General features: G+C 41.3%; 2 protein-coding genes across 2 annotated transcripts in view; one reads left to right on the forward strand and one right to left on the reverse strand.

The window, feature by feature from the left end:
- commd9 (COMM domain containing 9) overlaps window positions 1–8,573 on the forward strand; it is a 30,367-nt gene extending 21,794 nt beyond the window's left edge. Inside the window, exons 2-7 of the mRNA XM_062993776.1 lie at window positions 3,715–3,813; window positions 4,711–4,836; window positions 4,934–5,073; window positions 5,202–5,236; window positions 7,017–7,120; window positions 7,223–8,573. Coding sequence (XP_062849846.1) covers window positions 3,763–3,813; window positions 4,711–4,836; window positions 4,934–5,073; window positions 5,202–5,236; window positions 7,017–7,120; window positions 7,223–7,360 — 594 coding nt within the window. The 5' untranslated portion in view covers window positions 3,715–3,762 and the 3' untranslated portion in view covers window positions 7,361–8,573. The remainder of the gene's footprint in view (window positions 1–3,714; window positions 3,814–4,710; window positions 4,837–4,933; window positions 5,074–5,201; window positions 5,237–7,016; window positions 7,121–7,222) is intronic.
- A 498-nt stretch (window positions 8,574–9,071) lies between these two features.
- The window catches only part of LOC134312103 (L-fucose kinase), a 39,113-nt gene continuing 20,769 nt past the window's right edge, over window positions 9,072–27,415 (reverse strand). Inside the window, exons 12-24 of the mRNA XM_062993788.1 lie at window positions 26,048–26,221; window positions 24,331–24,404; window positions 23,881–24,239; window positions 22,397–22,613; window positions 22,155–22,321; window positions 18,245–18,472; window positions 16,330–16,473; window positions 15,359–15,478; window positions 13,841–14,028; window positions 13,379–13,478; window positions 12,747–12,970; window positions 11,949–12,362; window positions 9,072–9,544 (exon numbers count right to left, since the gene is read on the reverse strand). Of these exons, the coding sequence (XP_062849858.1) occupies window positions 12,276–12,362; window positions 12,747–12,970; window positions 13,379–13,478; window positions 13,841–14,028; window positions 15,359–15,478; window positions 16,330–16,473; window positions 18,245–18,472; window positions 22,155–22,321; window positions 22,397–22,613; window positions 23,881–24,239; window positions 24,331–24,404; window positions 26,048–26,221 (2,082 nt within the window). The 3' untranslated portion in view covers window positions 9,072–9,544; window positions 11,949–12,275. The remainder of the gene's footprint in view (window positions 9,545–11,948; window positions 12,363–12,746; window positions 12,971–13,378; window positions 13,479–13,840; window positions 14,029–15,358; window positions 15,479–16,329; window positions 16,474–18,244; window positions 18,473–22,154; window positions 22,322–22,396; window positions 22,614–23,880; window positions 24,240–24,330; window positions 24,405–26,047; window positions 26,222–27,415) is intronic.

Below are 27,415 nucleotides of genomic sequence, written 5' to 3' on the forward strand. Positions count from 1 at the left end.
ATTAGTAATAAATTAAGGATGGAAATCGTTCTACTTTAATAATTTAGCTATGGAAGAGTAGGGGGATGAATCGCACACTACAGTTCTACTTAGTGCTCTAGGACGCACAGTAACAAATTGTGAACTACTATTCTTACATACTATTAAGTATGCAATTCGTACGTACCGGAGTATTCGGTTATAATAGCTTCGTAATAACTTTAACTTATCTCATATTAGTGATAAGTTATCTCATAATAGAATAATTTATCTCAGTATTTACAAATAGTAGCAGAATTGTCATAAAGCTAAAACAAACATAATTAACATTTTGCATTGAACTTTTCTTCCTGTTTTGGTCTGTTGACGGGTACGCGTCACACTAGGTAACTCCCAAAACGTATATACTATACTATACTATACTATACTATACTATACTATAAAGTGTGTTAAACACCTCGCATTTATTTAATACAACAGTGTTAGACTAATAGGATATAATTAAGCAGATCTCAGCATACTAGCGTACTGTAATATTCCTATGTACTATTCTGACATACTATGCTAGTATGCTATCTGCTACGTACCCGTATTGTAGTTTGTTTCACTCGCTTCGTACTATCCATGTAGTTTGCTTGGTCTAAAGCGCACAACAAATTAATCAAATAAAATTTACTGTGTATCTCTTTATATTTTGTATTAGATGTTTTTTCCCGTTTTGGTCCGTTGCTGCGTCCTACATTGGATGCACCAATAACACACCAGTATTAATAATACACAGCAACTCAGCAAATCAGCTCCAAACAAACTTTAGCATTGCATAAAGAGAAGCAATACAACAGAAACTAGCTGTTGTAAAAAAATATTTTCTTATTTATGTATCACTTTCTTGCTGTTTATGATGCTAAAATGGTTAATTTTATTTAAAACATTTCTTTATCGTGATGCTGCATTTTACTTGTGTTTTTTTGGGTCAACAATGTCCATTATTTACAGATATTTGTCATTTAAAATGTACCTGGACAAGCTATCAAAATCAGTCAGACCCAGCTAAAACAAACTCCACAAAATGTATTCAAGTTATGAATAAGTTGGTGACATTACATACACTGCCTGGCCAAAAAAAAGGTCACACACTCTAATATTTGGTTGGACTGCCTTTAGCTTTGATTACGGCACACATTCGATGTGGCATCGTTTCCACAAGCTTCTGCAATGTCACAACATTTATTTCTGTCCAGAGTTGCATTAATTTTTCCCCAAGATCTTGTATTGATGATGGGAGATTTGGACCACTGCGCAAAGTCTTCTCCAGCACATCCCAAAGATTCTCAATGGGGTTCAGGTCTGGACTCTGTGGTGGCCAATCCATGTGTGAAAATGATGTCTCATGCTCCCTGAACCACTCTTTCACAATTTGAGCCCAGATGAATCCTGGCATTGTCATCTTGGAATATGCCCGTGCTATCAGGGAAGAAAAAATCCATTGATGGAATAACCTGGTCGTTCAGTATATTCAGGTAGTCAGCTGACCTAATTTTTTGGGTAAGGGTGGTATTTTGTTTGTTTGTTTATTATGATTTTAACGTCATGTTTTACACTTTGGTTACATTCATGACAGGAACGGTAGTTACTCACCACACAAGGTTAATCAGTTCACACAAGGTTATATCGAACACAGCCATGGACAATTTAGTGTCTCCAGTTCACCTCACTTGCACGTCTTTGGACTGTGGGAGGAAACCGGAGCACCCGGAGGAAACCCACGCAGACACGGGGAGAACATGCAAACTCCACACAGAAAGAACCCGTGCCGCCCGGGTAGTATTTTCAAATCCTACAGACATCAACATCTGTGCACAAGGATCTTTACAAAAGCTGGTCACAATGATAAATTCTGTATACTCTACTTGTCCTACTCTTAGGTCAGAACTTTAAACTGGGCGGCATGATGGCTCGGTGGGTAGCACTGTTGCCTCACAGCAAGAAGGTTTTACGTGTCCACGTGGATTTCCTCTTGGAGCTCCGGTTTCCTCCCACAAGTCAAAAAACATGCTGTCAGGTTCATTGAAGATACTAAAATTGCCCTAGGTGTGAATGTGCATGTGCATGTGTTGTGATGTGCTGAACTGGTGACTTGCCCAGGGTGTTTCCTATCTTTTGCCCAGTGAATTGGATAAAGCAGTGATAAAACAGGCAATAAATAAATGGATTTTAAACCTCAAAGAAATAACCTTTACAAACTTTGGTATCTGGGATTAATTTATGATCCCATGGGTTGGGATCATAAAACGCTCAACATAATGGTGGGTCATTTTTGAACCCTAAGACAACGCAATCACCACCTGGATTTAACTAAGCAAATAGGTAAGAGCCTTTCATTGGATAATTACTGCATGGGTGATTATGTTTCAGCTGCCAACAAGTTATTTAACCCTAACTGATGCAGTGAGTAGCTTCTCATTTGTCAAACAACCATGTCGAAAGACTCATCCTGTGGTCGTGGAAAAGATGTTAATCTGTTTCAGAAGGGTCAAATTATTGGCATGCATCAAGCAGAGAAAACATCTAAGGAGATTGCTTAAACTACTAAAACTGGGTTAGGAACTGTCCAACGCATTATTAAAAAGTGGAAGGACAGTGGGGAAACATCATCTTCGAGGAAGGAATGTGGTCGGAAAAAAATCTTAAATGATCGTGATCGGCGATCACTTAAACGTTTGGTGAAATCAAACGGTAGAAAAACTACAGTAGAACTCAGGGATACGTTTAATAGTGAAAGTAAGAGCATTTCCACACACAGTGTGAAAGGAACTCAAGGGATTGGGACTAAACAGCTGTGTAGCCTTAAGAAAACCACTTGTCAGTGAGGCTAACCGGCAAAAACTGCTTCAATTTGCTAGGGAGCATAAAGATTGGACTCTGGAGCAATGGAGAACGTCATGTGGTCTGATGAGTCCAGATTTACCCTGTTCCAGAGTGATGGGCGCATCAGGGTAAGAAGAGAGGCGGCTGAAGTGATGCACCCATCATGCCTAGTGCCTACCGTACAAGCCTGTGGGGGCAGTGCTATGATCTGGGGTTGCTGCAGTTGGTCAGGTCTAGGTTCAGCAACGTTATGTGCCCAAGGAATGAGGTCAGCTGACTACCTGAATATACTGAACCACCAGGTTATTCCATCAATGGATTTTTTCTTCCCTGATGGTACGGGCATATTCCAAGATGACAATGCCAGGATTCATCGGGCTCAAATTGTCAAAGTGTGGTTCAGGGAGCATGAGACATCATTTTCACACATGAATTGGCCACCACAAAGTCCAGACCTGAACCCCATTGAGAATCTTTGGGATGTGCTGGAGAAGACTTTGCGCAGTGGTCCAAATCTCCCATCATCAATACAAGATCTTGGGGAAAAATGAATGCAACTCTGGACAGAAATAAATGTGGAGTGAATATTAGAGTGTGTGACCTTTTTTTTGGCCAGGCAATGTATATTTTAAGTTGCAATGTTGACATGCACTGTCTTTCCCTCTAGGTGGCGGAAACGGGCTTTCATAAACTATATCTATATATAGCGATTTAAAAAAACATGTCCTCTTAATATAGTAAGAAATTACTAGGATTACAAAATACTCATATAAACACAAATTGTTGACTGCTATGAATGTCTTGTTTAAAGTACAAGCTTATTATTTCAACGATCCATAAATCATCTGCATAATACTATTACTACAGGAACGATGCAGTGATCACGTGACGGTCACGTTGGCGAGTCAGTCCAAGATGGCTTCACTCACTGCAGAACATTTTGAATCCTTACAGCTCTTGTTAAAGGTACTGCATTTTACACTTGATATTTTGATATCTGATATTAGATTTTTGATACTAATGTGAACCTGTCTGCTGAGATACAACTGATGTTAACTAAAACATGACAAAATATGCTCAGTCTAAATTATATATCCAGCAATTTGTGCCATTCAATGCCATACTTATGCCATTTGCCCTGCCAGGCAATGGTCCTTGTCCAATGTTGCTTAGAAAACCCAAACTGTCACATTATACTTAAACTAGGCTTGTCTGGATGGTCAGATATAATCAAAGAACCACTTAAAACAGGTCTGCCATGAATTAGAAGCTGCTGGAATATAGCTGACCCTGTTCACAGTCAAGTGAGCTTTATATCGCCATGGGCTCAAAGGCTGCTGTACAAGAAAAAGCCTCTGCTTCTCAATCAGCTCAATAAAACAGCAGATTTTTGCTGCTCATCACATGGACAAAAAGAAGGAGTAAGCATCCTTTAAGTCCTTGGCAATCTGTGAATCTGGCTTGACCATGACCAGTGTCACCCAAGATCCAGCAGCCTTTAATTGTTACCGGATTGATTGTTGGTGTTTTATTTAGACTAATAAGCTTTTTTGTAATTTAAACTAACTTTTAGCTTAAGGTGTTAGTAATTTCTTTAAAAGCTTGGCAGAAGACCATTGTTTCATATACTTTTTAACAGGTGCACTTTAAGTAGTCCTATTTATATGTGCACATAAAAGGCTCCAGATGTTATGGCCATGCTACCAAGCTGAATGACATTATGGAACGTTCTATATAACAAAATAAAAAAGCTCACATTGAACATATTAAAGAACTTGCATTCGATTTTTTGCTTTGTTTTGTTTTGTTATTTTTTGGAAAATAACAACAGTTTCCTGACCTGATTTACCGGATTTATTTCAGGCTCCATCAAAAGATGTAGTGCGACAGATATGTTCAGACAGTTTTCCATCAAGAGCGTCCAAGTCTCGGACTCTGGTGGATAGCACTGCTAGGGTCCTGACTGTTTCTAGTAATGAAGCAGCACAGGTATGTCTATGGCATTTAAATACTAAAATTAAAAATCATGCCTTTATTATGAGCAAAACATTTATGCTTTATTGTTTATGTTTTATTTCATTTCTAGGTGTTAACAGCATTTCACATTCTCTCTCATCATGTGCTGTTTCACAATCTTACAGCACCAGAACAGATCCTGTCTGTTTTTCCAGACACATTTCACCCAAACCTGAAGAATCTTGTTACTAAGATCCTGCTAGAACAAAGGTAATAAGGAATTCTTTGTTAAATGACTGTACAGAGTTTTACAAAGTTTACCTGACTAAAATCCTTATTTGTATTACCTGTCTGTATCCTAAATAGAAAATGCTAATCTGTTACTGTGTATTTTCTAGTGTTTCCTGGAGAAATGAAGCTTTAGCCAGTCAGAGTAAGTGTTTTTTTTAGCAGTCTAATTAATGTTACGTTTTTTATTTGTATTTTTATTACTGTGGGTGGGTACAATATCAAAACAAGCTACTTAAAAGATTAAACGGCTAAAACAGGCATTTTTGCACTAAATTCAAACAGTTGTTTGTCACCTTTGAAAGCTTTCATTAGCAGCACAGATTAATTAACATATTATACACTGATCGGCCATAACATTAAAATCACCTCCTTGTTTCTACACTCACTGTCCATTTTATCAGCTCCACTTACCATATAGAAGCACCTTGTACTTCTACAATTACTGCCTGTAGCAATTTTTCTCTGCATGTTTTTTTTTAACCGGTATCACCCAGTTCTTCAATGGTCAGGACCACTACAGAGTAGGTATTATTTAGGTGGTGGATGATTCTCAACACTGCAGTGACACTGACATGGTGGTGGTGTGTTAGTGTGTGTTGTGCTGGTATGAGTGGATCAGACACAGCAGCGCTGCTGGAGTTTTTAAATACCGTGTCCACTGACTGTCCACTCTATTAGACACTCCTACCTAGTTGGTCCACCTTGTAGATGTAAAGTCAGAGACGATCACTCATCTATTGCTGCTGTTTGAGTTGGTCATGTTCTAGACCTTCATCAGTGGTCAAAGAACGCTGCCCATGGGGTGCTGTTGGCTGGAAATTTTTGGTTGGTGGACTATTCTCAGTCCACCAGTGACAGTGAGGTGTTTAAAAACTCCATCAGTGTCTTATCCACTCATACCAGCACAACACACACTAACACACCACCACCATGTCAGTGTCTCTGCAGTGCTGAGAATGATCCACCACCTAAATAATACCTGCTCTGTGGTGGTCCTGTGGGGGTCCTGACCATTGAAGAACAGCATGGAAGGGGGTAACAAAGCATGCAGAGAAACAGATGGCCTACTGTCAGTAGTGCTTCCAAATGGTAAGTGGAGCTGATAAAATGGACAGTGTGTGTAGAAACAAGGAGGTAGTTTTAATGTTATGGCTGATCAGTGTATATGTTAATAAACATATTTTAATACACTCACTTACTTTCTAAGCCGCTTATCCTAATCAGGGTCGTGGGGGTGCTGGAGCTTGTCCCAGCTCTTAATGGGCGCAAGACACACAGAAACACCCTGTATTGGCCACCAGTCTATCACAGGGCAGACGCACAAACACATTCACACCTTAACTAACACACACACATACACAATCAAAGGGCAATTTTAGTATCTCCAATTAGCCTCACTGCATGTCTTTGGACTGTGGGAGGAAACCGGAGCATCCGGAGGAAACCCACATGGACACGGGGAGAACATGCAAACTCCACACAAAAACCGGACCGCTTCACCTGGAAATCGAACTCGGGACCTTCTTGCTGTGAGGGGACAGTGCTACCCACTGAGCCACCAGTCGCTCCATATTTTAATACTTTGTATATTAATACACCAATTATTGGACATTACCTAAACAACAAAAGGTAAAATGTGTTACTTATGTAAAATAAGATCAAGCAGTCAATAAAAGTAATTGGACAGGGATGTTTGTTTGGACCCTAAGGAGCACCACATGCCCATGGGTAATGACATATAGGGGATGGACATGGTAAAATTCAATTAAGTAAGGTTTTGTCTTTACAGATTTAATTGGGTAAAAGTAAAAGTTGGGTAAAAAAAGTAAAAATTGGGTAAAAGTTGTGAACTGTTTCAGGTACTATTAATTTAAAAAATAAAATGTAAGTAAATGTAGCACATCTCTACCTGTGTGTTGTAGTTTCATTGCCACAGCTGGTAGATATGGAGTGGAGGGTGGACATGAAGACCGCCTCAGACTCTGTAAGCAGGATGGCTGTGCCTACCTGTATTTTAAACATAAAGGTATGATAAAGTAAAAAAATTAAACTGACACAGAATTTTTGGTGCTGCTAAAGACAATCAGAGCACTCATATCTATTTGGTGTACATGTCTGCATGTTGCAGATGCAAGATAATTCCAGTGTGGGTAGCAGCACATGTGAATCTTCAGTCACTGTGGAACTGAGCAAAGAAACCCTGGACACCATGGTCGACGGCCTGGGACGCATCCGAGACCAGCTTTCTGCCGTCGCTGGGAAATAGATCTAATTTTTAAACTAATCATTCTGCACATTAATTTACACTTGGTCTGTATATACAGATCTAAATTCAGGAATGAATTTTGGGCTTGTTTGGGAAAGGACATTAATGCAATATTGTGTTTACACCGACAGTCCTGTTTTGATCTTGCTTTTTTTTTTTCTTGCATTTTCTCCCCCTTTTCTCCCCCTTTAGCGCCTCCAATTGTCCAATTCGCATCGTGCTTCCTCTCTGCCTATGCCGAACCCTGCCCTGACCGAGGAGATCAAAGCTAACCCACATCCCCTCCGACATATGAGCAGCAAGCCATGTGCATCTTGCCACCTACACATTGATGAGTGTTGTGCCACCCAGCGTTGCATGCGGAGAGACACACCCTAAAAGCACTCCCTCCTCATCTCTGTGTAGGCGCCTCTAATCAGCCAGCAGAGGTCGTAATTGCACCATTCTGACAGTGAGACCCACATCCAGCTTTTTGTCCCGCCCCCCAACTGAACAACAGACCAATCGTTGTTCATATTGCCACTCAGCCTCAAGCCGGTAAGGCAGAGCTGGATTCGATACCATGTATTCGAGATCCAGCTCTGGTTGCGGCATGTGCTTTTTACCGCTGCGGCACCTGAGCGGCCCTGTGAAGCTTTTTGATGGAAGCTGCACACTAGCATACAACTATAACTCATTTGGAGTTGTAGTTATGTGTGTTTTTTTCTACATGTACCAAGAAATTAGTCTCTTTCATTAGATACAGTATCTAAGGTAACGGTTTAATCAGTTGCATCACTGAATTGCATCCCAAGCTCACTTTAAACATACCCAAGACAGTTTGAAAACTGTTTTCACATATGGCCAAATAGATTTGGGTCCAGACAAAAGTGCAGGTTAAAAAGTCTCCCTACACTATCATGGAACTAAAGTTTGGACTGGATTGTCAGATAAGCAGTACTACTAGATATTCCAAGCATCCCCATACACTTTATTTATGTGGTTGACATCCCGAATAAGCACAATTGGCAACAATCGTATAGCTGTTTTGAAGGAATTGCCTTGTTTATTTTCAAAATTCAATATCTTTACTAGCAATGTACAGCCATGTCTATGTAGCTGTATTAGAAGACATTAGTCTGTTGCTTAATGGGAAGAAAATAATATTACTTATCATGATAGCAAAATACTGATTGTATAATTGCATTTTATATAATAAATTGCTATTTACTCACCCTGGTTATGCAAGTGCTTTTTAATATGCATGACTCCCATGTGCTTCTGCAATATGCATTTGTGAAAACACAACAAACAAAAAGCCAATCTGTTAACATCAACTTAACACACTATATGGCCAAGAGCTTGTTGGACATCCTATTAAAAAAACAATTGGTATTAAAACTGAATGACTTTTCAGCGATAACACCAGCCACTCTATTGAGAAGGCTTCTCACAAGTACTGTATGTCTGTAGGAATTTGTGCCTATATAGTCAAAAGAGCGTTTGTATGACTGGGCACTGATGTTGGGCAAGAAAGCCTCAATTGATGTTCCTGTTTATTTCTAAGCTTTTCAGTCAGGCTGAGGTCAGGGCTCTGTTCAGGCTACTGGAGTTTCTTTAAATCAAGCTTTTCTTCATGTCTTTATAGACCTTGCTTTGTGCACAGAGGTACAGTCATGCTGGAACAGGAAAGCGTCTTCCCTAAACTGTTGCTGCAAAGTTGGAAGCATATCATTTCTGTTAAATAGTTGATTTATTACACATTGGCAATGGTTGTGACTGAAACACATTAATAATTTAAAGGGGTGTCCCAATACTTTTGTCCATGTAGTGTATATTAGGACATTGTTTCCTCCAGAAGACGTTCAGTCCTTCTTGAAAGTGCTGAATGGTTTGTGTTGGGATGATGGAACATTCTTCAAGAAGAAAATCTGTGCACAGGCATATCTGTGTGCCTGTGCTTGCTCTATGACAGTGGTAGGCAAACTACGACCCGTTAGGCTGTTTAATCCGGCCTGTCGAGTATTTACAAAATAAGTAGCAAGATCAGAGGATTTTTACTTGCACACCAGCCTTTAAATGCATTGTGCTAAGAAAGCTTGAATGTAAGCAGTGTACCTTTGTGCATCCTTTAATTCATGGGTAATTCTTGGATTACATCTGACCACCTGGACAAATGTTCTTCTTACCCACAATATTGTTTCACTGGGAAAATATTTTTAATAATTAATTTAACAACTAAGTAAAAGAACAAAAACAGCATTGTCATGACATATATGCAATTATCACAATAGAATTATTATGTATGTACAGTGTATCACAAAAGTGAGTACACCCCTCACATTTCTGCAAATATTTTATTATATCTTTTCATGGGACAACACTATAGAAATAAAACTTGGATATAACTTAGAGTAGTCAGTGTACAACTTGTATAGCAGTGTAGATTTACTGTCTTCTGAAAATAACTCAACACACAGCCATTAATGTCTAAATGGCTGGCAACATAAGTGAGTACACCCCACAGTGAACATGTCCAAATTGTGCCCAAAGTGTCAATATTTTGTGTGACCACCATTATTATCCAGCACTGCCTTAACCCTCCTGGGCATGGAATTCACCAGAGCTGCACAGGTTGCTACTGGAATCCTCTTCCACTCCTCCATGATGACATCACGGAGCTGGTGGATGTTAGACACCTTGAACTCCTCCACCTTCCACTTGAGGATGCGCCACAGGTGCTCAATTGGGTTTAGTCCATCACCTTTACCTTCAGCTTCCTCAGCAAGGCAGTTGTCATCTTGGAGGTTGTGTTTGGGGTCGTTATCCTGTTGGAAAACTGCCATGAGGCCCAGTTTTCGAAGGGAGGGGATCATGCTCTGTTTCAGAATGTCACAGTACATGTTGGAATTCATGTTTCCCTCAATGAACTGCAGCTCCCCAGTGCCAGCAACACTCATGCAGCCCAAGACCATGATGCTACCACCACCATGCTTGACTGTAGGCAAGATACAGTTGTCTTGGTACTTCTCACCAGGGCGCCGCCACACATGCTGGACACCATCTGAGCCAAACAAGTTTATCTTGGTCTCGTCAGACCACAGGGCATTCCAGTAATCCATGTTATTGGACTGCTTGTCTTCAGCAAACTGTTTGCGGGCTTTCTTGTGCGTCAGCTTCCTTCTGGGATGACGACCATGCAGACCGAGTTGATGCAGTGTGCGGCGTATGGTCTGAGCACTGACAGGCTGACCTCCCACGTCTTCAACCTCTGCAGCAATGCTGGCAGCACTCATGTGTCTATTTTTTAAAGCCAACCTCTGGATATGACGCCGAACACGTGGACTCAACTTCTTTGGTCGACCCTGGCGAAGCCTGTTCCGAGTGGAACCTGTCCTGGAAAACCGCTGTATGACCTTGGCCACCATGCTGTAGCTCAGTTTCCGGGTGTTAGCAATCTTCTTATAGCCCAGGCCATCTTTGTGGAGAGCAACAATTCTATTTCTCACATCCTCAGAAAGTTCTTTGCCATGAGGTGCCATGTTGAATATCCAGTGGCCAGTATGAGAGAATTGTACCCAAAACACCAAATTTAACAGCCCTGCTCCCCATTTACACCTGGGACCTTGACACATGACACCAGGGAGGGACAACGACACATTTGGGCACAATTTGGACATGTTCACTGTGGGGTGTACTCACTTATGTTGCAGCTATTTAGACATTAATGGCTGTGTGTTGAGTTATTTTCAGAAGACAGTAAATCTACACTGCTATACAAGCTGTACACTGACTACTCTAAGTTATATCCAAGTTTCATGTCTATAGTGTTGTCCCATAAAAAGATATAATGAAATATTTGCAGAAATGTGAGGGGTGTACTCACTTTTGTGATACACTGTATGTATGTATTTATTCATACAAACAGTGTTATTACACATTATTTAAACACATGCCTGTGTTAATTATTATAAAAAGACCTATAAAACAACTGGAAAAGTACATAGATGATACATGCTACTTAGATAAAAAAACTAAATGTCAAACATTTTTTTCTTCTTAACATATTTAAAATAAGTGCAATTTTCACACCTCCTTTTTAGATACGGCCAATGGTGTCTATTAAGTCAAGACTCACAGTGGTGGCTTAAAGCATTACTTTATCTTAAAATGTGAAAAACAACCCCAGACCTTTTGTTGTGTCTGAGCAGATGCCTATAATGACTGAATGCAACTTTTCAAATATTTAAAATTCAGAAGTACCAGCCCTTTATTCACAAGAATTCGGATTGCCACTACTGAGTTGAAACAGAGTTGATTAATCAGTCCAGATTGGATGAAAAGTGACTCATCCAGAGAACCCTGACTCAAATCCAATTAATCCTTCAGGCTAGAACTTAAAAAGAACCCCCAAACGAAAAAGAAAACCCAAATGAGCCAATCCTGGTGGTCATTCCTGAGTCTAAAGTCATTGGATGTAAAACTCCCTCTGAATTGGACAAACCAGTTTCTTTTAATTCTATTAACCAGAGTAAAGTATCTGCGCCTGGGGGTTTGTTGTTAAAGTGCTTTCATTCAGGAACATGGACGCAAAGAATAGTCCACCAACCAAAAATATCCAGCCAACAGCACCCTGTAGGCAGCATCCTGTGACCACTGGTGAAGGTCTAGAAGATGACCAACTCAAACAGCAGCAATAGATGAGCGATCATCTCTGTAGTGGTCCTGTGGGGCTCCTGACCATTAAAGAACAGCATGAAAGGGGGCTAACAAAGCATGCAGAGAAACAGATGAACTGTAGTCAGTAATTGTAGAATTACAAAGTGCTTCTATATGGTAAGTGGAGCTGATAAAATGGACAGTGAGTGTAGAAACAAGGAGGTGGTTTTAATGTTATGCCCGATCGGTGTATGATGCTGTAGATGGATTTTGCGGGTCACTCAGCATGTCCTGTGCTTTGATCTAGCACTGTGATCCCCTCCATGTCCAGCTCTACTGAGTGTACACTGAAATCTTCAAGACCCTGTGAAAAATCACAAAATATTATAAATAAATAATTAAAATATCATAAATAATCGGCCAATTAACTACTTTTGTTATAGAGTCATAACTGTTATGCTTTGTTATTGTACTACTAGTCTGATTTATATCTACAGTATTGAGTCTTTAGGACAGGACTATTTACATTTTGTTGACCTTATTAGAAAAAACATATGGGCTAGAACTGTGTATGGAAAATTTGTTCCAGGGGAGTAAGTGTGTGTGTTTGTACTGTGATGGATTTACAACACAACACAAATTGAAATGATTACTAATTAACAGTTATTATTAAGTGGCCGCAGTCTGATGGTATGCATAAATAATTGGGGCCTACTATTAAAAAGTCTGGCTTTAGTGCTTATCTCACCTGTGTGCTGTTCAGGATCTGTTGCACTTTCTCCTCCTGTTGGGCATCACGTGTCAGTATAAACAGGAAGCCACCACCTCCTGCCCCTGCCAGACTTTGTCCTAAGGAAATAGGCTGAAGGGCATCCATCATGGTTCTTACTGCAGCTGGTTCACAGCCTGGAGCCATTACCTTCTTTTGTTCCCAGTAGTGGTTTATACAGGCCCCTAGTTTTGGAAAAGACCCTTAAAACAGAGAGAAAAATACGATCAAATCAGCACTTACAGCACTGCTAAACTTAAAACCATGTTAGCACCAACTGGTTTTACTACAATACAGTGTGGGAGGATAATGATGACGTGGGTTTGACACCATGCCAGCCCCTTGTTATATATTCTTAGAAATAGGGTTTTAGATGCTCCTGGTAACTGTTCTAGCATTTGGTAGTGGGTATCTCAGTTGTGAGCCATGTGTGGTTTTTAAGTACAAAAAGAAAAACTATTATGTGTGTTTATTTGAAGTGGACATATGCACTAGAAAAACAAACCGTATCTCTGGAACATTTCCACAGAGCATTATAAGGACACAATCTTTGCAGCGCTCTGGCTTTATGGGAGAACATAAGTATAAGTTATCAGTGGGTGCGCGCTCACCCTCTGCGCAGGCCCGTGCACAGTTTTCAGCATTGCTCACCAGCTGCTTTGCGTTCTGTACAATCGATGGACGTCGGCTGTACCAATTCCGCACCACATCCTACAAAACACACATACACACACAGTTTCACAGAATCACTTTATTTTGCCAGGTATGTTACACATATGAGGAATTTGCTTTGGTGTTACACACAATAATACACACAATGGTCCACATAGTAGTACAAACAATACACATAATAGTACAGATAATTACACATGTATGACATGTAACATAGAACATATTTTACAGACCCGACAGCACACGGACTGTTAACCAGTATTTACCAACAGTTACCCAAGAGAACAACTTTGGTTAAGAAGTGTTACAGCTCTGGGGAAAAAGCTGTTAGCGTGTCTGGATGTGTTTGTATAACAATAAAAGCACAGGCTATGAGGCACACATATGTAAAAAAGCAGGACCTGTAGCAGGTTGCGTGCCAGCCGTGTTTTTCCAGTATAGATCAGAAGAAGGCGCTGTTGCAAACCAGTGAGAAAGTGCTGGGTAGGTGAGAGCTGCTCCACCTCTACTCTGAGTGGCAGGGAGGCTTGGGAGCGTGCCATCTTAATGCCTCCTACAAGCCCGCCTACCTGGTCCTGCCAGCCTCCACCTGTGTAACAGAAGTATTTATTGTCAAAACTACTATTTGTAAAGTCCTCTACCTATTTCATTGGTTAAAAGTATATAAACACATGACCATAAACATCCCAGTCCAAAACCATGAGCATTTATATAGAGTTGCCCTCCCCACCCTGTATTCTTTAAGGAAGGCTTTCTACTAGATTTTGCAGTTTTGTCATTGGTTATTTGTGCCCAAAATCATGGCTTTATGGATATTGCTTTGTGCACAGGGGCACAGTCATGCTGGAACAAAAATGGACCTTTTCCAAACTGTTGCCACAAAGTTGAAAGCTTATGATTTATTTGAAATACTTGCTTTTTCACACTGGTTAGCAATGGATGTGGCTGAACCATCTGAACTCAATAGTCTTCCCTGATCAATATCCTCCTGACTTGGTCATCCAGTTTAGATGTACGGCCTGATCTTGGCAAGTGGTGGTGGTGCAATACACTTTCCACTGTATGATAATGCAGTAATCACAGGGATTGTTAAAGTTGTGGAAATGTGCAAGTTAGGAGAGGGATACAAAACGCTTTAAACCATGGTGACTTTTTGTGTTACCATGCAGTACTAGAGGTAAAATCCTTCTTGCTGGTTTTATTGTCAGGGGGTGGCACAGTGGCTTGGTGGGTAGCACTGTTGCCTCACAGCAGGAAGGTCCTGGGTTCAATTACCAAGTGGAGCAGTCCGGGTCCTTGTGTGGAGTCTGCATGTTCTCCCCGTGTCTGTGTGGGTTTTCTCCGGGAGCTCCGGGTTTCCGCCCACAGTCCGAAGACATGCAAATTACGTGAATTGAAGATACAAAATTGTTGCCATTATTGTATAAATGTAACCAAAGAGTGTAAAACATGACGTTAAAATCCTAATAAATAATGTCAGCTGTGGGCCAATTAGTCTGTTGTGTGATCTGGAAGATGATTGGTTGTACCTGAGCAAGTTTATAATGGTTACTCCTGATGATTTATCAGATTTTTAATTGTGTCATTTTTATTTTAATGAGAATTATAATATACAAACACAGCTGGAAAAAGTTAGACGTCATTTCTTTTTATAATTTCATGTGACAAATGGCAAGGATTTCGATAGGGTTTTAGTCAAATTGTCATTTGTTTTATGGACAGGGTGTTGCAATAAATTGTACATAACAGAAAGGACCTGGACCGCCCCACCTGGGGTTCGAACCCAGGACCTTCTTGCTGTGAGGCGACAGTGCTACCCACTTAGCCACCGTGCCACCCTGGTGGTGGGTAGGAGTGTTTGTGTGACTACATATTCACACACAGAAACTCCCTTCTTCATTAATGCACATTCCACTGACCTGTAGTAAGTATCTGCTCCAGGTATAGCACAGCATGGATGAGAGAAGTTGTGTCATAGCTCCGTCCAGTACATCTGTACACAGCCGCCAGGAGTGCACCAGCCAAGATACTGCTTGTACCTGCGCACATACACACATGCACACACTTAATATCAGTACATTTTATTTTAGCCTGGTTTGTCCTGCATATTCCTTTTTTAACCCAACTTTATATATGATCAATCATAATATATGAACTATTGTCAAATTACAGAAAAGAAAATAGAATAAATAAAAGGGGGGAATGTGCCCCCACACTGCCCTATTGACAGCATCATACAAGTAAGCAATAACATTCACACCATATACACCTATTTTTGATTGGTGGACTATTCTCAGTCCAGCAGGGACAGTGAGGTGTTTTAAAACTCCATCAACGGTGCTGTGTCTGATCCACTCATACCAGCACAACACACACTAACACACCACCACCATGTCAGTGTCACTGCAGCGCTGAGAATGACCCACCACCCAAACAATACCTACTCTGTGGTGGTCTTGTGGGGTCCTGATCATTGAGGAACAGGGTGAAAGCAGGCTAAAAAGTATGTAGAGAAACAGATGGACTACAGTCAGTAATTGTAGAACTACAAAGTGCTTCTATATGGTGAGTGGAGCTGATAACATGGACAGTGAGTGTAGAAACAAGGAGGAGGTTTTAATGTTATGGCTGATCAGTGTAGAGTTGTAAATATAGAGGAGGTCATTTCATTTATTTTTTTATCAACTGCTTTATCCTGGTCAGGGTCGCAATAGGTCCAGTTTCACTGAGAAACACTCTAGGGTTTCAACCCTCTCCCCATATACCCCACACCATCTCCTTCCAAAAAACAAACATGTTATGATAATGCCCTTCTTATAGACCCAATTAATCACCACACAATTCAATGCAGTTATGTCAAAACACACTCAAGCAGTGATTATGGATTTACCCAGTCCTGAACCGTGAGGCAGGAGAGACCAGCTGTGTAGCTCCAGTCCCCCTTCACAACAACGCAGCAACTGCTGCTCCAAAGATAAAGAAGACGATAAAGACACCACCTCACTGCACACACACACTGCCTTTAACAATGCACCTGGAAAACACATACACACACACACACACACTCAAAATGTAAGAATCAGACATAAGGCAAACACCATAAGCATGTTTTTTAGATGCTGATATACAGTGTATCACAAAAGTGAGTACACCACTCACATTTCTGCAAATATTTCATTATATCTTTTCATGGGACAACACTATAGACATGAAACTTGGATATAACTTAGAGTAGTCAGTGTACAGCTTGTATAGCAGTGTAGATTTACTGTCTTCTGAAAATAACTCAACACACAGCCATTAATGTCTAAATAGCTGGCAACATAAGTGAGTACACCCCACAGTGAACATGTCCAAATTGTGCCCAAATGTGTCGTTGTCCCTCCCAGGTGTGAATGGGGAGCAGGGCTGTTAAATTTGGTGTTTTGGGTACAATTCTCTCATACTGGCCACTGGATATTCAACATGGCACCTCATGGCAAAGAACTCTCTGAGGATGTGAGAAATAGAATTGTTGCTCTCCACAAAGATGGCCTGGGCTATAAGAAGATTGCTAACACCCTGAAACTGAGCTACAGCATGGTGGCCAAGGTCATACAGCGTTTTTCCAGGACAGGTTCCACTCGAAACAGGCTTCGCCAGGGTCGACCAAAGAAGTTGAGTTCACGTGTTCGGCGTCATATCCAGAGGTTGGCTTTAAAAAATAGACACATGAGTGCTGCCAGCATTGCTGCAGAGGTTGAAGATGTGGGAGGTCAGCCTGTCAGTGCTCAGACCATACGCCGCACACTGCATCAACTCGGTCTGCATGGTCGTCATCCCAGAAGGAAGCTGACGCACAAGAAAGCCCGCAAACAGTTTGCTGAAGACAAGCAGTCCAAGAACATGGATTACTGGAATGCCCTGTGGTCTGACGAGACCAAGATAAACTTGTTTGGCTCAGATGGTGTCCAGCATGTGTGGCGGCGCCCTGGTGAGAAGTACCAAGACAACTGTATCTTGCCTACAGTCAAGCATGGTGGTGGTAGCATCATGGTCTTGGGCTGCATGAGTGTTGCTGGCACTGGGGAGCTGCAGTTCATTGAGGGAAACATGAATTCCAACATGTACTGTGACATTCTGAAACAGAGCATGATCCCCTCCCTTCGAAAACTGGGCCTCATTGCAGTTTTCCAACAGGATAACGACCCCAAACACAACCTCCAAGATGACAACTGCCTTGCTGAGGAAGCTGAAGGTAAAGGTGATGGACTAAACCCAATTGAGCACCTGTGGCGCATCCTCAAGTGGAAGGTGGAGGAGTTCAAGGTGTCTAACATCCACCAGCTCCGTGATGTCATCATGGAGGAGTGGAAGAGGATTCCAGTAGCAACCTGTGCAGCTCTGGTGAATTCCATGCCCAGGAGGGTTAAGGCAGTGCTGGATAATAATGGTGGTCACACAAAATATTGACACTTTGGGCACAATTTGGACATGTTCACTGTGGGGTGTACTCACTTATGTTGCCAGCCATTTAGACATTAATGGCTGTGTGTTGAGTTATTTTCAGAAGACAGTAAATCTACACTGCTATACAAGTTGTACACTGACTACTCTAAGTTATATCCAAGTTTCATTTCTATAGTGTTGTCCCATGAAAAGATATAATAAAATATTTGCAGAAATGTGAGGGGTGTACTCACTTTTGTGATACACTGTATTTGCATATTTTCGATGAATAAAGAGCTTCAGCAATGTGTGATTAAAGCAAAGACTTTAAAAACAGTAGACAGTATAAAGTATATTAAGTGGACACCAGTTCTCACCAGGCGCATGGGGTTGGCAGTAGTCCTCCAGATCAGTGAGCTCCTTACACACTGTTTGCGTAGTTATGCTGCAGTCTGGGGGCCCGCTTTTGCTCACTAACACCAGCTCGGGTTTTGGAATGCGCCTCACTCGAGCTCCAATTGGCCGTTTACCATCCACCTTCACGGACACATTCACCACCACACCGCCATGCTCAAACGCAATGGGAGGAGTGTCACTCCAGCCACCTAAAGAGAGTCAGTCATATTAAACTCAAATCCTGGTTCTACAAAAAGTCTTATCAGAGTATCTCATACCCCTTTTCCACCGATGCGGAACGGTTCCAGTTCGCGAACTTGATTTTGAACCAGTTCCGCTTGTTTCCATAAAAAAAAGAGGTTCCAGACAGCGAACTAGCGGGCCAATCTGGCACCACAGAATACTTGGTTTTTCAGCACGAACCGTGACGTCATCGGTGGGCGTGTCAAAGTGTAGAGGTTTGGGTGCTTTGCTAAACCACTGTGCTGGTGTCTGGTATGGAGCTTGTCGCTGCATTGTTTATTTTTTAAAGTTCACTTGATTGGATTTTGATCCAGATTGCCGCTGATATTTTCAAAGAGCCTTAAAAAAGATGAACTGTGTGATATAACGTGGTAAAAATGACCCGGACAGTACGAACAACGCTTAACGTGAAAAATAAAGCGTAACGTGGCTTGTTGTACTAAAACAACGACCGATGAATTTGTGCATTACAGAGCGCTTATAACCAGTAATAACGTAGAGAAATTTCGTGTTTCTGTGTTGTACTATTAGTACATTCAGCCACGTTACGTTTTATTTTTTACGTTACGCTTTTTCGACTCTCCCGAGAAGATTTAGAACCCTCAGTTGCATAAACACCACACGTGAAGTAAATCCAGCTAAACACAGATACATGTGTTGTATTTTAGAGTAGATTTGATGGTTATTTCACACAGATGGATGTTCGTGTCGTGGAACTTTAGTGATGTTTTATCACTCAAGCCGAGCACTGAGCAAATCAGCTATTTGCGCCGAGGGTCGCGGTGAAAGCAAAGCGCAAAACGCTTCTCACGTCAATGAACTACAGAAAACAACAGCTGAGACAAACATGTCTACATCTTCTTTATCACCAATAGCTGAGAGATGCTTTTTACATAAAAACGAACATCTGTAACAACAGCACAAATGCTTGCACATAATCTACACACTCCACCATGATATTACTACTCTTTACATTCGTTAAGCAACACCCACCTTTGATGACGCACGCTTGGTTCCCCAAAACTGGTGGAAATGTGGGTCGGTTCTCTACAAAACACCAAAGTTCTAAGAAACCTGAACAGAACCGGTTCAAGAACCATGGTTCTTTTGGTGGAAAAGCGCTATCAGGGTATAAATAAAGTTTCGTTTAATGCTCTTATTATTTAAAGGTATTATGGTGATGTGTACAGGACTGAATACAAATATACAAGTCTCAGTAATGATGGTTGGTTATGGGTTAAAAAAATGGCAAAATCTGCACCCCTAATTTAAGCCTATACGTAATGCTCTGTTACACTGAGCTGACTTGCATTGGAGCATGTTATATACAACCCCTTTTTTTGGTGTTTTTATAATACTGTAGGTTTTTGTAAATCATTTTTGGGCTTGCTGATCCAGTGGAAGTGGAAGAAAACCCCATATCCAACCTTCCCTCTCTCAGATACAGTCATGGCCGAAAGTGTTGGCACCCCTGAAATTTTTCTGAAGTATTTCTCCCAGAAAATTATTGCAATTACACGTTTTGTTATACACATGTTTATTTCCTTTGTGTGTATTGGAACAACACAAAAAAGCAGAGAAAAAAAAAAGGCAAATTTGACATAATTTCACACAAAATTCCAAAAATGGGCCGGACAAAATTATTGGCACCCTCAACTTAATATTTGGTTGCACACCCTTTGGAAAAAATTACTGAAATCAATCCACTCTTCTTTTGCAAACTGCTCCAGGTCTCTCAGGGGATTTAGATCCGGACTCATTGCTGGCCACTTCAGAACTCTCCAGCACTTTGTTTCCATCCATTTCTAGGTGCTTTTTGAAGTATGTTTGGGGTCATTGTCCTGCTGGAAGACCCATGACCTAGGACGCAAACCCAGCTTTCTGACACTGCGCCCTACATTGCGACCCAAAATCCTTTGGTAATCTTCAGATTTCATGATGCCTTGAACACAGTCAAGGCACCCAGTGCCAGAGGCAGCAAAACAACCCCAAAACATCTTTGAACCTCCACCATGTTTGACTGTAGGTACTGTGTTCTTTTCTTTGTAGGCCTCATTCCATTTTCGGTAAACAGTAGAATGATGTGCTTTACCAAAAAGCTCTATCTTGGTCTCATCTGTCCACAAGACGTTTTCCCAGAAGGATTTTGGCTTACTCACGTACATTTTGGCAAACTGCAGACTACCTTTTTTATGTCTCTGTGTCAGCAGTGGGGTCCTCCTGGGTCTCCTGCCATAGCGTTTCATTTCATTCAAATGTTGACGGATAGTTCGCGCTGACACTGATGCACCCTGAGCCTGCAGGACAGCTTGAATTTCTTTGGAACTTGATTGGGGCTGCTTATCCACCATCCGGACTATCCTGCGTTGCAACCTTTCATAAATTTTTCTCTTCCGTCCACGACCAGGGAGATTAGCTACAGTGCCATGGGTTGTAAACTTCTTGATTATGTTGTGCACCATGGACAAAGGAACATCAAGATCTCTGGAGATGGACTTGTAACCTTGAGATTGTTGATATTTTTCCACAATTTTGGTTCTCAAGTCCTCAGACAGTTCTCTTCTCTTTCTGTTCTCCATTCTTAGTGTGGCACACACAGACACACAATGCAAAGACTGGGTCAACTTCTCTCCTTTTTATCTGGTTTTAGGTGTGATTTTTATATTGCCCACACCTGTTACTTGCCACAGGTGAGTTTAAACGAGCATCACATGCTTGAAACAAAGTTATTTACCCACAATTTTGAAAGGGTGCCAATAATTTTGTCCGGCCTATTTTTGGAGTTTTGTGTGAAATTATGTCAAATTTGCCTTTTTTTCTCTGCTTGTTTGTGTTGTTCCAATACACACAAAAGAAATTAACATGTGTATAACAAAACATGTGTCATTGCAATAATTTTCTAGGAGGAATACTTCCTTTTCTGGAAAAAATTCAGGGGTACCAACACTTTCGGCCATGACTGTATGTGCAACAGTGTCTGTAAAATGCCGGCCAGGTGAGATTCCAACTCCAGGGCTTGAACTACCCTTCATGTCTCATCTGCATAAATATCTTAGTGTGGCTTGTTGGTGTTGCTAAATGAAGTTCCACATCAAATGAAAGGCTGCCTAATGCATTGTAATCTGTTAATAAAAGTGCAGGTTAATAGGGGAAATAAATACAGCAGTGCTTTTTAACCTGTGGTCCATGTCACCCATGTGCTGTCAGCAATGAGATTTGCTTTTGGTAATCCTTGCAGTACAGTTCATAAGGTATTCCAAAAGATGTCTACATCTGCAATCCTGAGGACTTAGTGGTTTTAGAAAATGAACATAAATTTTTTGTTTTATATTTAATCGCATTATCCTGGTCTGGTTCCACCAAGAAACACTTGGTGCAAGGTAGGAATACCCCTGACAGAGTGACTATCTATTGCAGGGCTTCAGCCTTAGCTATCCCCTATCTGTGATAGCCAAGTACTTCTGCACAGATGCCTGGAGCTTGGATCTCAGCTGTGGTTGGCTAGCGTAACAGACCATTCGAGCCCCATGAAAGTAAATGAGTGGCAAAACATATTTAACATATGCTAAGCAATCTTACCTCCTCCTCTTAGGTTCTTTGAATGGGAATTATGTGTAAGTCACTATGCAGCAAGAACTCTATACTCACCAGAGAGGTCCAGTCTGGCTGGGCACTCTACTTCCTGCCACACTCCCACTGGTGACATCTGGCTCTGACCAATGTGCACAAACTGGCGTGCTGACATCACCGCCTTCCTTAAAAGTATCTGGCCCGCACCTTCATAATGTCTCGCAGCTCTTACCAACAGATCTGGTCTGCAGAGACAATAAAATAAGTTCAAACCCCACAGATGATAACTTAATCTCATTCTGCAATTTCTAAAGGTTTACCTGCTAAGCCAGTGGACTCTCTGATTAGCCAGTTCCTGGACACCAGCCTCCAGCAAACCCCGCTCCAGCAGACTAAAAGCAGAAGCCCAGGAAGGATTAGCAGCCGGGCCGCTCCTCAACCCCCCTTTTCCCTCACTGGCCATGCAACCAAGAACATCAGCAATGCATGCCAGAGTGCGTGCAGCTACACCCATATCAGCATGACTGCCAGACGCCACTAACACAAGAAACACAAACAAATACAGAAAAAGCCATAATGAAAAAGACAGAATGGAAAACTGAGATTCACATTTTTCACTGCAAAATCTTAGCAAAAGTAAATGTTTTATTTCATTATTAATCTGCTGGTTGTGCCACTGAGCTCTAAGCTTAAATACAATACACAATACTAACTCACAGTATTGACAGTTTTTCAGGTGGGGGTTTGAATGAAACGTATTTTAGTTTAAAATGGAAACTGCAACTGACGTGAGAAAATAAAAAAAACAGCTAAAAAATAAAGTGGTTGTTTTATAAAATGTTAATGTTTTGTTCATCTTTTTGTGTTTTTTGCATTTTTTCCCCCAATTTTTCTCCCAATCTAGTCGTATCCAATCACCCTATTGCATTACGCTTCCTCTCTACTGATGTTGATCAGTAGACTGGACCTCCACTCTGACTGAGGAGAGCTGTGACTAAAACACACGCCACCTCCGAAACGTGTGCAGTAGCCGACTGCATCTTTTCACCTGCACGAGGTGAGTTCACATGCGGATCAGCTTTGTGTACGGAGAGACACACCCTGATCACACATTATCCCCCGTCTCTGTGCAGACGCCATCAATCAGCCAGCAGAGGTCGTAATTACATCAGTTATGAGGAATCACCGCCCGGCACCCTACCCTTGAACAACAGCCAATCGTTGTTCACTTAGGCGCCCAGCCTGCCGGATGGCAGAGCTGAGTTTCGAGTTCGAGATGTCAGCTTTGATGTGCTAGCGTGTTTGTTTTGTTAATCTAAGGGCAAATTAAATCTTACTTGAAAGATACAAAGCTATAACAGGTAACTGCAGGATTAGTAAACTTGATATCTATAATGCAAACCCGGTCTCCACATTTAACAGCTCACGGTAGTTACTCATTACACAAGATTCAAGTTCAAGTCTTTAATGTCAAACACAATCATGGACAAATTGTATCTCCAATCCACCCTCATTGTATGTTTTTGGACTGTGGGAGGAAACCGGAGCTCCCTGAGACAGACACGTAGAGAACTTGCAAACTCCACACAGAAAGGACCCAGACCGCTCCACCTGGGAATCGAACCCAGGACCTTCTTGCTGTGAGGCGACAGTGCTACCCACCGAGCCACTATGCCGAGTTTATGTTATTTAAATCATAAGATCGCAGCACAAATTAAACAATTTTAAAAACTAAAAGGAGACCTTGAGTGAGGTGCTTTTTATACATTTTCACATCACTAACTGTTATCAGCATTTTCCTCACCAGAGTCAAGGGTGCTAAGTAGTTCCTCATGCCTGCCTTGCAGAACTGCAGCTCTTATTAAGGGCAAAAGATTAAGGTTTGTGTGGTTCTTTAAGGCCTCTACGGCTCTCCTCTGTCCTGCACTGAACATCAGCTGCTCTCTCCACTGCAGTTCCTCCTGCTGGTCAGTAAGAGACAGCACCTCCCTGAGCGAAAGTCTCCACGCTGATCTCCAGCTCTCTGTGTTTCCAGAGCCACACAGAAGAAAGCTCACACCCTCCAGCCCCACTGCTCCACCCCGGGGTGTGAATGCTGGAAACAAGCGAGCATCCAGGAGAGTCCGACTCACTCCACTCTCTGCTCCCCATAACTCCTCCTGCCTGTAACACACAACACAGCATTATTACGATTCAGTTTCTGTGTAGATTTCTCCATACTCTCTATATATCATCACTTCCTGCAGTTGCTTACTTTATTCCTCTGCGGCTACAGAAGTCATTCCATGTTTGATTGAGGAATAAAGCTGCAACTTCATCACTCTGAGCCTTGAAAAGAAATTAAAAAAAACAGTTAATTGAAACTTAAGAAAGAAAGAATCAAAGCCCATACTGTAGCTCCTAAATGTAATACTGTACTGTTATGAGTGCTTAGAAATGTTTTCTTTTCTTTCAGCTGATTCCATATACAGGGGCTGTCAGGTCGATGTACAGTTCACACTACACAACTGGATCTCTTGTAATCGGGAGTCTTTCAAGTTGGTGTGTATTTCACACTACACGACTGATCAGCGATAGGGGGTTTTACACTACACCATCTATCACCAACTAGAATCGCAGACGAGCTTCTCTGGTCTCCCAAACTACATTCTGTCACGAAAACAAACGCAATAAGTGACGAAAGGTTTAATGATACCACGTCCAAAAATGCATGTCAACAATAAGCGAGCGATCAAAGTTTGTGGTCTGATGTGCAGCGGAAAATCAAGGAGAAAAAACAAATTAATCTAAATGGATTTGGCGTGGATTGTTCTATAGTGAGTTGGAGGTTAATAAATATTTTTTGCAATGCAATGCTGGTGTTATGTTTTGTAGAGAACGATAGGGTCATTACAACTCCTCCCCTGCGTTTCCCCTCACACCATATCTTGCGTTCTCATTGGCTGTTCGACAGAGCACTCATTGCCAGTTGGGCAACTCAGATTCAGATATTTGACAAGCTAGATATCTCTCTTCGCTCGGATCGAGTTGTTGAGCAGTTCACACATAGCGATTGAGGGCCGAGTTTCGATCGCCACGTTGCTCCCGAGTCTGTAAATCTAGCAGCGACCAGTCAGCGAGCAAAAATCAGGGCAAAAATAGTGTAGTGTGAACTAGGCATTAGATTCCAATCCTGGATCCTTGAATCTCAGCAGTGTGGCAAGTGTACTTTTACCACTGCACCCCCCCCCCCCCCCCCCAAGCGCCCTTTAAATGCTTCTATATATCAGAATAATAATACAAATTAACGATTCAATATGTAACCTTTGATTTGCTGTTAAATATTAAAAAATTTCTATTAATTTAAAATTATTGTAAAATATGGTGGCCCATTGCTGCAAAAAGATGTATCTGTGTGTTGCAAACTAACATTAGAAAATGATTTCCTGCTAGCAGCTTTTAATCTTTATTTAACACAAAGTGCATTGTAGACGGGTTCTTCACTGTTTAATCATATTAGTCATACACAGCCACAAAGCTATTCTCATTCTAATTCTCCCAACAAAGCCCAAAAGGTACCTAATTATCCCAGCTAAGTTTTTTTATTTAAAAAATTGAAGGCAACACACCCTCCTCAAAACACCCCCGCACACTATTTTCTTCAGAATGTAACTGATCTAACAATCCATTCTGTTTAAACATGAAGAAAACTGCTGAGCTCCTGAATTTGGGATGTTAATGATTTATGAGTTAGCCGACATAGAAGTCATGGTTTGATGAATGACCTTTTGATGAAACGTCATTTACACTCATTTGCAAAAACTACTGCTTGATTTGAACTGTCACCCTCACCACCCTGACAGTGTTTGTGTGCCAGTTGACTGTACTCATAAGAGAAAGAGCACTGACGTTTTAATCTGAGCATTCAAAATGTCATTTACAAAAAAACCTGCAAGATCGTGGTGGAACTATAAACCAGGGACATCATATACCTCCAAACTGTCATAAACTCCAAACACAGTGAAGACTGTTAGCTTCAGCTCTCCAAGATGTACTCTGTGCCCCTGCACGATGATGTTGCTGATCAGTGGCTGGTGCTGTGCAGGAACCTCTGAGGTCAGATTCAGGCCAGACAGGAGGCACCCAGAGGGCACCAGGATTGGGCCCTAGAATAAAAGAAAGAAAATCTGATTTCCTGTAAGCAGAAGCATAAAATAGCATAACTTTCCTAATCTGGTCCTATAAAATGACATGATCCCTACAGAGCTTTTTAGTTTGTATAAAATGGAAAAAATTAAGGGAACTTTACCAGTTTTTCATACATTACCATCAAAGGGCAGGAATGGGCTGAGATTTTCCCAAGTTTCCTGAATCTTTTCAATATATTATGTATGGTAAATGGTAAAAGACCTAATTATTTGCAGTCTTGCATTGAGTAATTTTGTAATGTGATTTTTAATCTTTCTCTCTATGGGTGTGTTCGAAAAGCTAGTGAGCTCTCTACATAGACAGCATTTTACGTCATCCTATGTGTGCTCCCGAGAAGGAGGCTGTTCGAAATCCTAGATGCCTTAATATCCTTACTACTGGGGTATCTTAACATTTCAATGTTATTTTGACCCAAGAACGAGTGAGCATCGGAAATGTCCTTAGTGATCAAGGCAATCCCAGCATTCAGTGCGGCAGCTCTTCTCTCACAGAAAAATTAAAAAAACATGGCTGACGGGGCGGAGAAACAAAGTTATTTTCAAACGTAAATAAATTATTACTGATGTTTAACTTGTATAAACTTTTGTACATGTGTTTTTATTTGCAAGTTCGGGCTTGTCAGCGAATCTAACCGTTTTCGGTACACTGAGGGGAGAAGAGTTCGAATAACCGGCCTTACAAGTCATTGACTTATTAGAATCCTCTCTAATGAGGCAGCTGCCTATGTAGGCAGTAAGACAGCAAGGCAGCTCACTAGGTTTTCGAACACACCTTACTGTACATGTTTGCCACAAAGTGGTGAGCTATGACCCATCTTAGTTTTTTTTTTTACCCCACTCAGGATATTGTGTATTGTACATTTCTAAATAGTGAAATCTGAATGTTCTCTAAACTTTTTTTTTTATTTCCCCCCTTTTTCTCCCCCTTTAGCACATCCAATTGTTCAATTTCATGCTTCCTCTCTGTCTATGCTGAACCCTGCCCTGACCGAGGAGATCGAAGCTAACCCATATCCCCTCCGAAACATGGGCAGCAGCCAGATGCATCTTTGCCACCCACACATTGATGAGTGTTGTGCCACCTAGCATTGCATGCAGAGAGACACACCCTAAGGGCACTCTTCCTCATCTCTGTGCAGGCGCCTCCAATCA

This window comes from Trichomycterus rosablanca, chromosome 1 (assembly GCF_030014385.1).
Source record: "Trichomycterus rosablanca isolate fTriRos1 chromosome 1, fTriRos1.hap1, whole genome shotgun sequence".
NCBI classification, from domain to species: Eukaryota; Metazoa; Chordata; class Actinopteri; order Siluriformes; family Trichomycteridae; genus Trichomycterus; species Trichomycterus rosablanca.